Source organism: Harpegnathos saltator, unplaced genomic scaffold (assembly GCF_003227715.2).
Source record: "Harpegnathos saltator strain DR-91 unplaced genomic scaffold, Hsal_v8.6 scaffold376, whole genome shotgun sequence".
Lineage (NCBI taxonomy): Eukaryota > Metazoa > Arthropoda > Insecta > Hymenoptera > Formicidae > Harpegnathos > Harpegnathos saltator.
Genome location: NW_020230179.1, coordinates 316,333 through 333,619, shown reverse-complemented (window position 1 = coordinate 333,619; position 17,287 = coordinate 316,333). Strand labels below are relative to the sequence as shown.

General features: G+C 38.8%; 1 protein-coding gene across 5 annotated transcripts in view; it reads left to right on the top strand.

The window, feature by feature from the left end:
• The first annotated feature begins 3,147 nt into the window (after positions 1–3,147).
• Sytbeta (Synaptotagmin beta) overlaps positions 3,148–17,287 on the top strand; it is a 38,007-nt gene continuing 23,867 nt past the window's right edge. The window contains exons 1-2 of one of the 5 annotated variants that reach the window (XM_025300551.1): positions 3,148–3,524; positions 15,915–16,235. In XM_025300551.1, the coding sequence (XP_025156336.1) occupies positions 15,966–16,235 (270 nt within the window). In that variant the 5' untranslated portion in view covers positions 3,148–3,524; positions 15,915–15,965. Of the gene's footprint in view, positions 3,525–10,923; positions 11,044–15,914; positions 16,236–17,287 lie in introns of those variants that run through there. The other 4 variants (XM_011155966.3, XM_025300549.1, XM_011155965.3 and 1 more) reach the window with 4 other exon arrangements.

Below are 17,287 nucleotides of genomic sequence, written 5' to 3'. Positions count from 1 at the left end.
CGAGACCAGCGTTCACGCGCCCCCTCGTCGTCCTCGCCTAACCGCGTTTAATTCAATCGCTGCGTCATTCCGTATCCTTCATGTGCGGATAGATCACCTTGTCGTGCGGCAATTCATCAAAGAATGTGATGTGTCTACCCGTTTTTGCGTATCAATATTTAATTACTTAGTTGATTGTCCAAATTAGCACAAGCGGAATCTCGCGAGGGAACTCAGGGACTGATATTACTGATATTTTTATGTTTATTAAAATTATAACATTCGCCCCAAGGGCGCAGGATGCAGTTATTTTTATGCCTCCGATGAGCCTCTCTTTTCAGCGAATTGCATAAGCTTCATCTCGATGAAGCTGTTGATACTGTTATTGACTGATGCTACTATTGATTTTTGCGTCAATCGATAAATAGATGTGGAAAATATTTCTCTGTATTTCTCACAATTTTACGAGATAAGAAGACACCGTCATAAGAAACAAAACTTATAATGTATTTTTGCAGAAAGGCACAAATCTCTTCATTTTTTAACATTGAAGTAATGCGAAATGCACACGACATATGAAAATATCAGCGATTAGACAAGTAATTGATGAATGAGAAACAGACGCTCTATATTACTCGCCATCCGTAAGATAGAACTTGACGTATCGACCTCTGGAAAAACAGGGAACGCGTAGACCTGACGCGTAAACGGGAAATGCAAACAACGCGATATGTAGAGCGGCGATGAAGTTTGCAATAACTGTAAATTTACAAACAAGACCCATAAAGACCGGATATGTCCGATGGAATTCTCTCAACGGGTAACACGTATTTACATCGCCAACTTCAACACATCGCTTCCCTACAGATTTGAATTTGTAATTTCAACGTGAGCGAAAATCACATTAACGTCGACCAACGTACGTCCCATCCAACATTCGTTTGTGCGAACGTCTCGCTTTGTTGATAATCTTTTTACAACAAACGACAAGTGATAGCTGAAACCTTCAGAGACCTTTAAAAATTAGGCTGTTATTCCGAAAGCGGTCATGCTCCGATTTCAACCAAACTTGGTGAAAAGCTATGTTACAGGTTAGAATGGAAGGTTATAAAAGGATTTTTGGCGACTCAAACGTTAAGTGATTTTTTTTTAACAATTTTAAGTTGAGCAGTATTTTTATCATATTTTATATCTATTTTATATCATATCTTATATCTATTTTTATGATTCAAAGTTTATGAAGCATAGTCAACAATCGCGTGCGTAGTGCTATTCACTATATTAGTATGTGCATTCGTGCGCTGTGCATACTTGTGACGAGGGTGGGCGGGCGGTTGTGGGGTGAAGGGTAGGTGGGCGGGGGGGGGCGCGCGTAGCGCACCCTGTTAAACGTACTTGGAACTTACGTGTTAGATCAGATGCGTGCTGCACTGACCACAAAAGTTTCGTAAATGCGTAAGTTGCAAGTGCGTTAGCACGGCGCGCTACGCGTACCCTCTCTTACTTTCAATGTCTCCTTTCTGCCTCCGCCAATATATTGAGTTGTAAAAAATCTTTTTGGTATTTTTTTATTTGTTGCCGCCGATTGCGTTAAACGTGTTTAAGTTTTCATGCGCGGACATAAAATATGATAAAAGTACCGATCAACTTAAAATTGTTTAAAAATTACTTAACGTTTGCGTCGCCAAAAATCCTTTTATAACCTTCCATTCTAACCTATAACATAGCTTTTCGGCAAGTTTGGTTGAAATCGGAGCATGGCCGCTTTCGGAAGTTTCGCCAAAAATTACTCATACATACGGTCATACATATGTCAAGGTCAAGGTCGCATCATCGGGGCGAGATTCCTTTTAGAGTTTCATCTCCTTCGGCAGCTATATCTATATCTTCACTGCGAGACGAACCCGGCGACAGCAATTGCATGCAAATGCAGCTGAGTTCTTATGCATTCCAGCCAAGTGCCAAACGCCTCTTCTTCCCACAAAGTTTTTACATTTCCACTTTACACGCGTCCACACTTTGCCTTCGAATTTTCCGCAGTGTCTCTTTTATCGATCGCGCGGTCAATCCAATACACGATAACATATCTGTCCGATATAAAACGTTTGCACTGCAATAAGAAGCGAGGGATAATATTGGTACAATAGTGTTTTTCGCTTCGTCCCGCGTTCGTTATTTTGTCTCTCGCACATGGAAGAATATAAGTAATCCACGAAAGAAAATGTAATTTCAGTCGCTCGCATCGCCCCCCCCCCCCTCCTCCATCGGTTCTTTTGTATCGCACGTTTTAAGCGTACTTCTGAACTATTAACCTTTTCATTCGCAGTCAATTACAAAAAAATAGAGTACGAAACCCGCTTATATACTGCAGCACTCTCGTTCGGTATCACGATATTAGAGATCATCCAAATGCAGGTACGATCTTCGTTAATAACTGCTATTCGCGCAAATGGCATATCTCCAATATTTTTCATATTTTTCATATTTCTCATCGCGCGCGCGCGCGCGTGTTCTGTCCATTCTCCACGTTCGACAACGAAAAATCAAGTCACCGTATATGCTTATTAACCGCTACTGATAAAAGCCAGCCGATAAATCCTCGAAGATAAAAACTGGATATCAGCGAGATATGTGCACGAGCCATTATCCGGTTACTCTCTCTCTTTATTCTGTCGTGTCTTACAGTGTTTTTACTTCGCTGCCCGTTTCCTATTTCTCCCTTTGTTTCTCTCGTTTATGCGATCAACAGTGCACACACATACACACTCTTTACTTTCCGTTTACTCCATCTGATCTCCCTCTGTGTCAACCCTCTGTACCATCCATCCTTGATCCGTGCTCTGTCTAGATTGGATTCTTCTTCGTCTGCCTTCATCTATCCCTCTCAGCCTCTTATTCTCTCCCCCTCCCCTTCGTATCTACCTTTTGCCACCTACGCTCGCGTACGTCTCCCTTTTTCTCCCTGGCTTCTCTCTCGCTCGCTCCCTCTCTTTTTCTCCCTCGCGCTCTCCCTTCTCCCTATCCAAGAGCGTATCTGGCTAAACCTGGTAGAGAGGTTCAGTCGTTGACGCGCCGTGGCACAAGCAACTACCGTGTGAATTTACTTAATTTTGTTAGAAATCAACGAGAGAAAGAGAGAGAGAGAGAGAGAGAGAGAGAGAGAAAGAGAGAGACATCGAGGTAACCGGCCGGTCGATCTCTGACGCTCGCGCCGTTTCTCGCGATTCCTCGACGGTGTGCTCGAGCGAGCATTTCGATCGCGTTTGATCGCAAACTACAATTGCGACGGAAACGATGAATATCGAATTGTTTACGCATCGGTATTTCGCAATCAGAGCGGAAACTTACGGAGGATAAACAATCGGTACGCAGATTATGTTCGTGCCGGGCGGACCGTATCGTCGGTATATCTACTGAATGAACAAACGCGACACTGGTCGTTTCTACTGGAAACCCGTGTCTGACTACGACTGAATATTCCACTTGTAAACCTCGTCAGGTCGCGTATAGATTTCCGATGTGGAATTTCGCGTTCTATCACAAAGGTAAGGAGACGTTATTACCTGATGTCATTTCCTTGTTTTATTTGCATCGTTTCTCTTTTTCTATTGACGATGTATCGAGCGATGTATTCTCTATTTGATAACTGTGTTTTAAGATCGCGTACACTTTTCACCTTTAAAATTGTCCCAACATTTCTTCCTATATAGATTATGAGAGAAATTTGTTGCTCTGTGATATTAAGTACGTCAATTTACTGGGAGATCAGCTGATTTCCGAAAGGACGAGATTACGATAATAAATTGCACGAAAAATTTTACAGGCATAGCGCGTTACTTGTTTATTGTGAGTGTCATATGTAAGCAATTGTTTACAGGAATCGGAGAATGGAATTACGGAGAAAGAGAAAGAGTCTTTAGTCTTATCGTAAAAGCTGAATTTGTACGATCAGTTTTACATCATATTATTTTACATGAAAATATTATAACTTCTCGATTTAATAATATTCGACTCGTTAAGGTCACACGACGAAATCGTGCGAGGCGATGACGTGGACGAATTCGGGTGTTCGATGTCGATTTACTAGGCGAATCAGCTGATTCGAGAGGACGAGATTACGATAATAAATTGCACGAAAAATTTTACAGACATATAGCGTTACCTGTTTATTGGATGTTTTTGTAAGCGATTGTTTACAAGAATCGATTGCAAAGCAGATGTACGCGCAATATAAAATTGCGGAAAAATATTTCAATGTTTGATTCTTTTTTTTGTAACTTTAAACCATTCTACACATCTCCTATGTTATAAGATCAAATGTTTATACAATGGAACGTAATATTGTCGAACTACATGCATGTTGTCAATCGTTTCGTTCATATTTTCGTTCATATTTTTGTACAACGGTGAATTTCGTGATTATTTTGATGTTACCACAGTCGGATGATACGCAATTTATATCACATTTAATATTTTGTAAAAATCGTAAAAGGATTTGTTTTCTAAACAAACGATTCGATCCCCTTCGCTGCTATATCAATGGACAGAAAACTATACTTTTGCAAATAAATATTTTAATAAATATTTTATCTCTGTTAGATATTTATTGTAGATATTTCTCTCTGTAGATATTTATTAAATGCACGGTTTATACCAAAAATGAACAACCGTGTCGATATATCATCTTTTTTAAAAAATCACAATTTTCGCGTAATATGAAAAAAAAGACATCGAGAATGCAATAAAGCTAACGTTGTTATGGTGAAGGAAGTTACAGAGGCTCTTGTTTTGCACGAGAAAATCGAATATATTGATTTACGGAATCTCAAAGAACAGTCGTCGTAAACAGAAAATGCCGGGATTTACTAGAGAATGATGTATCGTGAAGCGAGACTGTCAGCTACACCGATCGTCTATCCTGCTCATCAATAAAAAGATACTCAATTTACTTATTATAAATAGAAATATACCGAAAGCGATGGTACATTTTCTGTCTCTAATTTCAACAATATTTAAACGAGCGAAGTCGACAGACGCAGCAAGCTGTTAGACGTCAAAAGCTTTCAGCTATACGAATAAAATTATAGCTTTCACTAAAAGAAAAGCGCAAACTAAATATAATACCCGTTCATTCACTTCACGTATATAACAATCGCGAAATAAATTGCACGCTGAGAACCAAGGAGTCAAGAATACATTTAAGCGAAGCAATTTTCCTTGCCGCTTGTCGTCATGATACGACAATAATCCGGGCTTAATCTCGCGGAAAAAATGAACAATCGCACAGCGAGAAGCTGAGTGTGCGCATAGTGGCGCATAATTATGAGTTTTAAGTAAAGCTTTAAGCAAGATAAACGGATTCCTTAAATTGTCGCACGAGGCATATAATTTCTTCCGCGAATTTAACGATAGCGAATTTAACGATTCCGCGAGAAACGATACTGGGGATTCATAACGTCGACGTGATGATATATCGCGCATAATCGGATCTGTTTATTGTCCCCGACCTTGTTTTCTGCCCGAGAATATCCGGAAGAATATCCGGAATGCGTGCATTGTGCGGGCACACGATGCCATTGTATAAAATAAGCACGTGTACTGCCGCGAACGTGATATGGCAAAATCCTGTTAGGCAGCACAAATACGAAATTCTGACTTCGACACACACACACACATGCACACACATGCGCTAATTTTCTCCACTCGTATCTCGATAATTCCCCCATTAACTTTCGAAGAAGTAATGCCGTGTAATTCCGACAGAATCGACAAAATTATTCCGGTTTATTGCGCGAGGAAACTAAAGATCTTGTTTCACATTTCACTCATATATTGAAATTTAATACACCCCATTGTCTCTCATCATGTGTCATGTGATAAAAATGTTTCCATGTCCGCTCACAAACGAAATATCTGAGCGTAATATAAATTACTTCAGTTCTCTCAAACGCCAGGAGCAAATAATTGATTCCGCGCGACGGTCGTTTAACATTACGAAAGACCTATGAGTGTCTGTGTCTCCCGCTGAGTTATTAAATATAATTATCGTATTAATCCGCTCGGGGGATCGTCGCGATTTCAGCGACGGGAACGAAATCTGCTGACAGATAATTACTTTAACAGCATTAATTGCTGTTCACGGATTTTCCAGAATTATACATAATGAGCGGCTCGGCTTTTTACCTCACTTATGAATCTTAATATTGCGTGAGACAATTTCGCAATGAAAAAGATGAACGATAAACGTCGCTACAATTCGTTATCTCGCGAAAAATCTTACGTCGGAGACAGTCGGGAAAAATTACGCAACGCTAAAATGCGTATAAAATATTTAAATTTATGACGAGTTAGAGAGAGAGAGAGAGAGAGAGAGAGAGAGAGAGAGAGAAAGAGAGAGAGAGAGAGAGAGATAATATAAAATTAAAATTTACATTACTCAACGATCATATATTATAATGTGACAGACAATGTAGAGGTTCACCTTGTTCATCGATATTTTTCGTGCACTTATTACGAATCAATCATCGCGCTAGGACTCGTTATATGACCCGCGTTCATTGTTCTTTCTCTCTTCAGATACTGCAGACGACGGATCGATTACTTTAATGGCCGCGTGATACTTCCACATATTGTATTATCTATTATTATCACTCGGATATGAAATATCACTCGTTTCCACGTTCCCAGAACAATCTCTTCCGACAACTAACACTGTCGTTAATTAACATTCACAATCCATTAAAACTTCCACCCTGAAATTTATGTCTCTTCCTTTCGCTGCCTCTTTTCAATTCCTATCAATGTTTCATCGGGGAGACATAATAAAGCAGGAGGGACTGATATGGATTGTACGTGCCTCTAGAAAAATTCTCCGATAAGATGAAGTCTCCAAGTTTCGGACATGAATGATACCTTTCGCTTCGTATTGCATCGATATCTCGCTGTTGTCGTTATTTTTGTCTTTCTCGTACATAACATTATCGTATTAAGGTAATATCTATTTTTTCTTTTCAATATCAATTGTGTATTTTAATACTAATTGTGTATCAATTAATCGATTTTAATATTGATACTAATTTTAATATCAATTGTGATTTTTTTTTTATTAATATTAATATATTCACTTGAATTGGCCGACAACTGATGAATTCCCGAGTTATTTCGAGAGTTATTTCCAGATAGAAAGATTTGAAGTAGAATACACAATATTTTTCTCGACAAGGACACCGACAAGGGCAAGTAGGAGGCTTGTAAAAGATTAAAAAATCGATTTCGTCCTCCATTTTATTCTCCGTCCTGTACATGACGTGGATTTACTTTTTTTTTACTGATTGCTTCGCGACAAAGCGGCTTTTGGATGGCAGCCGTATAATTTGCAAGAACAATTTAAACTACAAATCATTGCATCCGAATAGAAAATTCTCAAGAGTACGTGACTGTTTTTACCCTCGTCATCGAGTAATCCGAGTGAGTCGTAAATTGCTTTCCCATCACCCACCCCGCTAGAAGACAGTTGTTTACTCAGTGGCTACTCATTATTATTCAAGAATCGCAGTCCGCAATGTGCCATTCACGCCCACGTGTTCGTCGCAGAGCCTCACTTCGCATAGGCTTTGAAAATCCGTGTAAATCGATAAAAGATACACCTCCGTGAATATTGTTATATTGTTAGAGAATTAGAGAGATTTGCCGGAAATTTATAAAAGACCGATGAAAAGCCCGAAGACACGAAATCGTTTTCTTGATCTGATTAAATTAGTTTTCCGCGGGTTTCGGACTTTTCTCTCCTACTGCCAGCTAGTAAATTTTTCGCGCACGTAATAGGAATCGCATAATTCCCCGAAGCAGAATCTCATGTAACTCGCTGTTAAATTACAATCCGTGTGTCAAATTGCAATTCAATCGCTGATTAAATTTGCGTCGCGGTGCGACAGAAAAATTCTTCACCCATCCTCCCGATATCTCACCCTCTTGACCCGTTTCTAGAACCAAATACCGTCGGGCGTACAAGCTTAAAAAATTCCAGAAAGTTTCGTATGTATTGACTTTACAAATAGTTGACACGTAAGCTGATTAAATATTTATAAACCGTCGCGTAGAGGCGACCTTTCGCATCTGTGCATTAATACGAAGCAAACAACCTGAATCAGAATTTTTATTTTAAATTAATCTTGCGAATTCTCTTCTATCTGAAGAATCTCAATGAAGAATATCTAAGTTATATAGACTGTACTGTCTTACTTTCAGTTGTTACTGTCACTTGAATATTAGGACAAGATATATTCTCAGAATATTATTTAATATTCTGTTATTTCAATAGTTCTCCTGCATTTCACCTCTATCAAAAATTTTACTCAATATATGCATTAATTGCGTAATCTGCTTGGTTATAAAGGGTATCCCAAAACTCACGCAAGAAGTAATTTTGATAGAAAACACAGGTTTATAATTAAAAATTGTAAATTTTTTATTGATTCATAAAGTATACAGTATAGGGTTATGTATGGAATAGCATATCGGGTAAGTGGCCTCCACGGCTTTGCTGGCACATATGCACTCCTTTGTTGAAATTTTCCATGACCGTTTTGCATAAATGTGGCTGAATTTGATACAGAGCTCAATTTCCTCCTTCAAGGCGTAGGTAGTCGTGGATGGTTGTGGGCTTGTTGGCATAAACCTTAGACTTCAAAAAACCCCAAAGAAAAAAGTCCAACGACGTTAAATCGCATGATCTGGGCGGCCAAATCTGATCACCAAAACGGAAAATTACACGACCAGGAAATGGCTCATGCAGTAATTGAATTGTTTCTCGGGCTGTATGGCATGTGGCACCGTCTTGTTGAAACCACATGTCGTCCACATTCATATCTTGCAATTTAGGCACAAAAAACTGGTTTATCATGTCGCGATAGCGAGCACCATTAACTGTTATTGCCTGACCAGCCGCATTTTCGAAGAAGAATGATCCGATGATACCTTCAGCCCAAAATCCGCACCAAACAATGACACGTTGTGGATGCATTTGTTTCTCAACAATCACTCGTGGATTTTCTGAACACCAAATGCGACAATTTTGTCGATTAACCAAGCCATCAAGATGAAAATGAGCATCATCGCTGAAGATGATTTTGTTCGAAAAATCAGCATCCACTTGTTGTTCCATAATCCATTCAACGAACTCTCATCGCTGTGGCCGTTTACCCGATATGCTATTCCATACATAACCCTATACTGTATACTTTATGAATCAATAGAAAATTTACAATTTTTACGAAGGTAAAAACGTTATAAACCTGTGTTTTCTATCAAAATTACTTCTTGCGTGAATTTTGGAACACCCTTTAGATAGAATATGTGAAATAAATGTATATTAAAGATTTATCATGTATTTCTCTCCAATTTTCTCTGTGATTCTCACAGAGAAATTCTCACTTTTCTTATTTTCTTTGGCTGTGGTTGGAAATTTCAATAGGATTCAAAGATTTAAAAGAAATAAAAAAGAATTATGAAGATAATAGTAGCAATTGCGCCTTCAGTAGCGGTGTTCATTAATAAAGATTTAAACTTGTATTAGTTCATAATAGCAAGAATAAACAGAAATGAGAAAGCATTAGCGAAATCGAGATGGAACGCCTCACAGTTCAAGAAAAATTATAAAGATAAAGATATTTGCATTTGCGAGAGCATTTGCGATATTTACCACAGACTCTGAGGCTGGCATTCATAATTATTTATAATCTTTCATTAAGAGCATAATTAATTGCAGATATATTCATGGATCGCATTTCAGCAAGCTGGGGATTGATTTATTTTATTATATACAATTAGTGCAGGTACGGATTAACAAATGACCAGAAATTCACGAAGCTATAATTATCGAACAATAAATAATCCATTGATGACAAATTATGAATGCCAGTCTAAATTTCGACTCGAGTATTTCTTTATCTCGTGCAGTGACCAGCATAACAGCCTTAAAATTTTGTGCAATTAAATTTAGAATGTTTTAATTCTACGCAATATTGATTTATTATTTATTTTTTATTATTTATTATTTATTATTTATTTATTATTCAAAACAGGAGGAACGAGATTCCTGTCAAAGCAGTATATTCGTCACAGTGATGATTTTATGTTAATGTCTAGAAAGAACTCGTATGATTAGAAAATACTAGTAACTTTGCATTGAATATTAAGGCTATTATGCCTTTTTTGTGTACGTACAATCAATGATTCGGCATACCTGAAAATTTATGCATCACTGCTCGTGTCTCGGTGCGCCGCTTCCTTCGTCCTGGCTCTCGACTGCTCCTGGCTGCTGCCGGCTGTTCCGTCATGGCATTCCGGATACTCATGGCACTGACATTCGCTTGCATACGACGATTCTGTCGGGAAAACACGTATTTGGTAATTAACGCGACGCGTAGCCGCGGAGAATGCGATTGAACTCTTTCAAAATGGTGAAGTGTTCCAGACCAACCATCGAAAATGATACGCGCCGACACATCGACTGTGTCATCGATCGTATGCTCGTCGCTCATCATGCTGCGACGCAATATAGAAGGATGCGGAAAACATGCGGAAAACGAGAGAGCAAGTTTGGCCGCTTCGAAAAGGCCTACGATGTTTTGAAAGAGAGTTAATTATCGCGTCAATCACCTGCGGTCCGATGGCGGGCGACGACAATCGACGATTGACGCAGAATCGTTTTGGTACTCTGGTGCGACCGCGACGCGCGCTTTTCCGTGAACCGAGTCATTATGTCTCGAGTCGACGAGCGCGACGCACGTATCGCCGCGACGCGTGCGGCGTGTTGGTTATACGAATCGCGTCGGCTGACAAAACGGCTGGTTTTTGTCTCTTGAAACATCGAATCGAGCTGTCGTCGGCATCGCAATAATTAACAATCGTTTCTGCGATCGAATCGCCGTGTCCGCGCGAGCGTCGGTGCCAAGAGCGAATACTCAGGCTGCCACGACGGAGCGGAAACGAAGAGCAGGATGCTGCATCTAAGTGGAATGGAGAATTCGGGACGTGGACAGTGAGCACATCATATATTTTCAGGTGTGTGAAATCATTTGTCATACACGATGCTTTTCTCTTTCAACGAACGCTTGGAAAACCTCCCGAGAATGAAGGGACATTCCGAGTTGAAATTTAGACTCGCATTCACAGTCTGTCATTGTCTGATATTAAGTTGCAGCTTGGTGTGAATCTCTCTGTCGGTTAATCTCTCTGTACTTGTACTTTTTCCACATAAATAAACTACGTATAATGAATAGGTTTAATTGGGAAGAAAAATTAAATGTACGTAAAATGTATGTAAAAGAATAATGTTAAATAATATTGAAGTGAATCTGCATTTAAGATCCAACATAGGTAGAAGGCGGTAATTATTTGTATCAACGAGGTAGGACAAGTGACTCGTGTAACGTTATTTCGGAACCCTCCAGTCCTTAGCAGTACAAGTTCAACAGAATTTGCAGGTTTAATGTGGAACCGAAATTTCAAGTAGTTTAAAATAAAAACTTGCGATCGTGTTATTAATAGATTTTGCGAGTTTCTGATGGAACAATGGTGCGTTTTGGACAGTATCGCTGATGCGATTATACATTCCCGCGCTTCTGCGGCTTTGAACTCGCTAATGGCGTTGCGAACTGCAAATTTCGGCCAAAATCCGAAACACGGAATTATCTCCATCAGTCATCAAAGGCGACACGCAAAATGCATCCTGCGTGCTTGTTTATGTTGACGTTAAATCCGTCCGTCAGCGCGTACCTTCCTACGAGCAATCGTACATCCGACAGAGGTCAGCCGACGCACGTTTGCTTAACACAAATAACTCGTTCAAAGAACCACATTATGTCACATAATTCCCCTTAGGAACGGCCTCGTTCCCGCGAGGGAGTCCGTTACATTTTTCAAAGGTAGCTCGAACTTGACGGAATCGAAGAAAGCGCGGCAATCTACATGTCGGAAACTTTTGTGGAAATGTGTATCCGCGCCAGCGTCATGTTTCCCGAATAAAGCGGGTATAAATGGCACATTAACGTTTGCGAAACAAAACAATGAGAATTGACTTGGGTCGACTTCACGACGTTGTTGCAATTCTTCTCGCGAACTCTCCCGAAGAAATATAAGCTTCTCGCGGAACTTTTATCCTCCTCGCGTATCTCGTCACGGCAGTCGCACGAAAAGGTGAAGCGGTCCTTAAAAGCTAGTAGATATCGATGTTGTGCGGTATATTTTTTCTGCAAATAATTTAAAGTCGAATTTTTTATCAGAATAGAAAGTCTTTCAAAATTGTAGTTAAATAACAAGTTAAAATTAAAAAAAGAACGTACAAAATGTGAACTGATACTTCAAAATTTAGGTTGTCAATAATTTGCATGAAATATATACATATCTATATTATTTAAATGTTACTTTTCCTACACAATTGAACAAATTGAATTAAATTATTCAATGAAACAAAAGATTCGTTCGTAGCAAATTAGCTAATTATTAACTGAAGAAAATTATTTGAAGCTCACCATTGAAGTTAGGAAAAACTTATTATTGTTCTTTATAATAGCACATTGTATATATATTAAATAGAGATTTGACATTTTTCCAAAGTTTCCCATCTTCCAACTAGGACTAATTTTTGCTACAAATTATAGATAATGTTTTTAATCAAGATAATCTAATGTTATCAATTGTTTTCCATATTAAGGAAAAACAATTCCATGTCGATTAGAAAGCAGTTTCAGTTTTTCCAACAATTTTATTTCAAGCCGATTTTCAGAAATGAATACATCGATAATCATATTGATCGCTGCGCTCCCGATCCGCGCTATTTAAATATAAATAACTACCTCAACGGCCACCTGCGGCATTACGTCATGCGGGGGTAGAAGCACCGTTACATTCCGTAGCTGCGTTCCACAGACGTGATTCTAGAAAATCTTATCGGGCGGGGTGAGTGGGTAACCTCTTTCGTTAGTACGGCCTTGTCCCCACTCCTAATACGTCACGCGGCCGTTAGATTGCACTCGTGTGCGTCTAAAGCATCTCAGGTCAGTACACTTTGTGCGTCAATGTACATGTGTAGGTTGTACTAGGTGTTTCATTTGCCGATATCGAACATCAGTCGAAGCTCGGAGGATTCATAATTCATTGAAAGATTCGCAAACGAATTGACGTAAGTCAGAAATTTCGAAGGAAAGCGTGCGCATGTATTTTATTCTAATTTTCATCGACTTGATATGTGTGATAAATCAACTAGAAACAAGAGACGTGCATCTTCTTACATGCGCTGGTAATTATGCGGTATAGGGGATGCACCTTCAATGACCTTGACATATGTTGTCAAAGTCATCTGTGTAAAAGATTTTAGGCGGCGCTCGTTGTTTGTTAAAAAATTATCAACGAAAGAAGTTCAACAAAATGAACGTAATTTGTATTCACCGTTTGTAATAAACAATGACCGAAAATTTGAACTTTTTGAATGGTATTCAAAACCATCAAAACGAATTATCAATTCTGAGTACCAATTGCGTTCGTTTTTATATACATAAGTTTTGGTACTTAAATCTTTCGTCTTTCTAAACTGATAAGTCTACCGTATACTAAAATAACAGATTCTGAGAAGATTAGCAAAGACCCTTACGCAAGGTTCGCATTTAAGTAATTTATTTGTGCCCAACTTGTGTAAGGGCCTTTGCTAAGAATCTGTTATTTTAGTATATAGTAGACAGTAGACTCATTAATTTAGTAAGACGAAAGATCGTATTTATGAAACTTGTTTTGTATTTTCAATATAATTATGCAGTTGAGCCTCTTCTCAGCTCACATGTGTAAAGTTTACCTAAATGTACACAGTGTCGAAAAATTACGCTCGATTGATGAAACTTTTTTTATTAATAACTTTTTAACAAACAACGTCACCTGAAATCTTTTGCACATTATTCAGAGTGATAACCTTGATAACATATGTCAAGGTCAAAGTCATTGAAGATGCATCCCCTACACTGCATAATTACCCATGCGCTTTTCCGCACATTTAGAGATTAACATGATTTCTTGAGAAATGGAAACTTCATTTATTCGAAACTATCTATTTTCGTCGAAAAATTATATCTCGGCTATGAAATGTCCCAGGATCATCCTGAATATGTCCAAAATGCCCGAGAGAGTGTCCTAAGACGTATTGAACACGTCCAAGATGATCTCGAGACATTTCGTGCTATTCGGGATCACCGACCTTTAAATCTCCGCGGGTCACATTGCGGCACGTGTACCACGTGTCTGACAATGAGACCTTTGATATAGAAATACGAGACAAAAGCAATTTTCTCAGTACGCGTACTGCTCCCTTATTGTCGGCGCGAAGGACGATCACGGTCAAATTCCACGATGATTTAAATCGGAGAATATTCGACATAATGTTGAATTCTTTCCTTCGTTCTTGGATTCGTTCCTTTTATCATAGCAAGATGAGATCATCGTTGTAATTGTAGATTGGAACGAAGGAGTGGGATTCTGTGAAAGGTATGAGATAAAAGAGATGAATATGTCGAAAACGATTTACTTAGATTTATTATTGAGTTGATTTATACAAGTCTTTTCTCTCTCTCTCCTTTCTTCTCATTTGGATTATATCTTAAGTATTAGGTAGAATATACGATGATACAAATGTAAATAATATGTAATAAAAATAATATTTTTGGCAGAGCTATAAATATTTAACGTTGCAACTCTTTCTTCATCCGAAGTCTCTGTTGAAATTTTTATTTCGTTGAAATTTACACGATACAACTGTGTGATCTTTGATTGAGAACCCACCAATTATTTATGAGTAACATTGCATAAACTGTATTCTTCGTGCAAAATTATTCAAGTTTTTTTTATGTATAAACAGGAGTACAGTTGGCTTATAATTCACTACCTAACTATGAAACATGGAACTTCTATAAACAAGGGGTGGAGTAGCGAGTAGATAGATACGGCAAAGTTGCAACAGCGAGCGGAGGAAGTAATTCATTGCCTATGTTAATTACACGAGTCACAATTCATTTGATAAACGAAGAACACAACTCTCTCTCTCTCTCTCTCTCTCTCTCTCTCTCTCTCTCTCTCTCTCTCTCTCTCTCTCTCTCTCTCTCTCTCTCTCCCCCTCTCTCTCTCTCTCTCTCTTTCGGTCTGAAAAAAGCTTCGTGCTTTTACCGTCGCCCATTCAGGTCTCAAATTGTTATTCATTTTACGACACAAATCCGCCGTGGTCGTGGTTTTAAGAAGCGCAGCTCGCTTTTTTTCACCTATTTACGCTTTTTCATTCAACCGTTTTCGTGTTTAATGCTGCACAACTTCGTTAGCAGCCAAACAGTTATTGCTATCGATTTCGACCCCGCAGCTTGGCGGCAACACGATTATCGATAATTTCTAATTATAAACAGGGTTTCATTAACAACCGCAGATTAGTGAGTGTCCAATATGGTTCATTTTAATAAACATAAGTTTCTTTCCCTCTCTTCATTTCTATTCGCTTGTATTCTTGTGTGATCGTGCATAAAATCGGTTTTCATGTTCATGGTTTAATAAATTTATTATTCAGTATAGCTTCAGTTTTATGTCAGTATATTATTGCGTTTTATCACGTTAGGGATTTGTACAAAGTCTATTATGCGAGAGAATTGCATTAAAAGTAACAGGAAAGTACTTCTCTTGTAATTTATAAATCCTTTCAGCTTGGCATATTTGTACAATTTTCTTTAATCTTTCAACTCCCAAGCAGAGCGAGCGGTTCGTCTCCCAAAAATGATTTTTTAGAATAATTCTGCCAGAAACTGTGCGAAAGGTAAAATGGATCCCGCAAATCTCTCGGCGCCACGTCATTTAAATATCTGTGCGCACATTATACGGCTCATCATAATGACTCATTATTTCTCTCACAGATTAAACAACAGATATCCGATCGAGAATACCACACGTGCAAGCACAAGATAATGGTTTCGTCCGCGATATTCGGCGCTGCAGCCGGCACGGGATTAGCCCTGGTGGTGGCCATGACGATTGTAGTCTATCGGTACTACGCTGTGAAGCAGAAGGGAAAGTGGAATTGGAGCAACCTAGATCGCTGGCCCGATCCACCGACCATCAGGAACAGCATCACCGATGGCCAGCTTCATCACCACCACAGCCACACGGCATCGGCGTCTCACGTGCTGGACTGTTGGAGAAAGCCTCAGAAGAGTTATTACGCCGTGCAAACCGGGGTCAGTAGAATCATTAATTTGCCGTCTGATTGAATGCAAGAGTCATCCACTAAAGGTGCTTCTCCTGCCTTTCTTTCAAAACACAGAATTCTGACTTTTGTTGAACCGTATTCACTTTTGTTATCCCATATTCACAGGGCCAACGAAAATATATAAGAGCAGTGTTTTTTAGAACACGGGGTACATTAGGTCATTAAATACGAAATGTTCGATTTCGAGTGAAAAGTTTGGATATGATCAAGTATGAAATGTCCGATTTTTCCTCAAGTACCAAGTTTGACGGTGTCGATATCTCTAACATTTCACTTGGACAATTCTACACACACAGGGTGTACAAAAAGTACCGGGATGGGCCGAAATATCTCGAAAACTAAGCATTTTAGAAAGAAATGTTCCAGACAAAAGTTGTATGGTTTCAAAGGGGACATAAAACAAGTGTATCATTTTGTTTACAGATGGCGCCACTTTCGAGATGACTCACTGATCGTTACTTTTCTTAAATGGAAACCCCAATTTTTTATCATATCATCTTTTTCTGCCAATTAATTAATTTTAATGACTTTTGCCTCAAAACATTTCTTTCTAAAATGCTTAGTTTTCGAGATATTTCTCCGTCCGTTTTTATACACTCTATATACGTGTGTTACAAAATAGATAATATGTATTGTATAAAACTGAATATTTCGTGAAATGTTCGATGAGAGCATCGTCCTCCGAATATCAGTGGATGACTATTGTTTCGATGTTATTGATTTTATTGATTCCTTAATTCGTAGAGGCACTTTTTTCCTCTGAGTTATTTAGCACTGTTTGACTTTAGTTCTATTTCGGACGTCTTTGAGGCGCCTTTTATCCACGCTTATTGGTAGATTGGTTTTCTTCCCTTTCTCTCTCTTTTTTTTTAATTGTCTATCTTTATTATCAATGCATAAATATTGCACTGGCAGAGGAAAACGAAAAAGCATTGGTCGGGAGTCGATAAAGTGACACAGCATCCTGCTGGGTTTGGTCCTTTGAGCGCCAAAGGATAACGTTTACACTCGGCGCTGTTA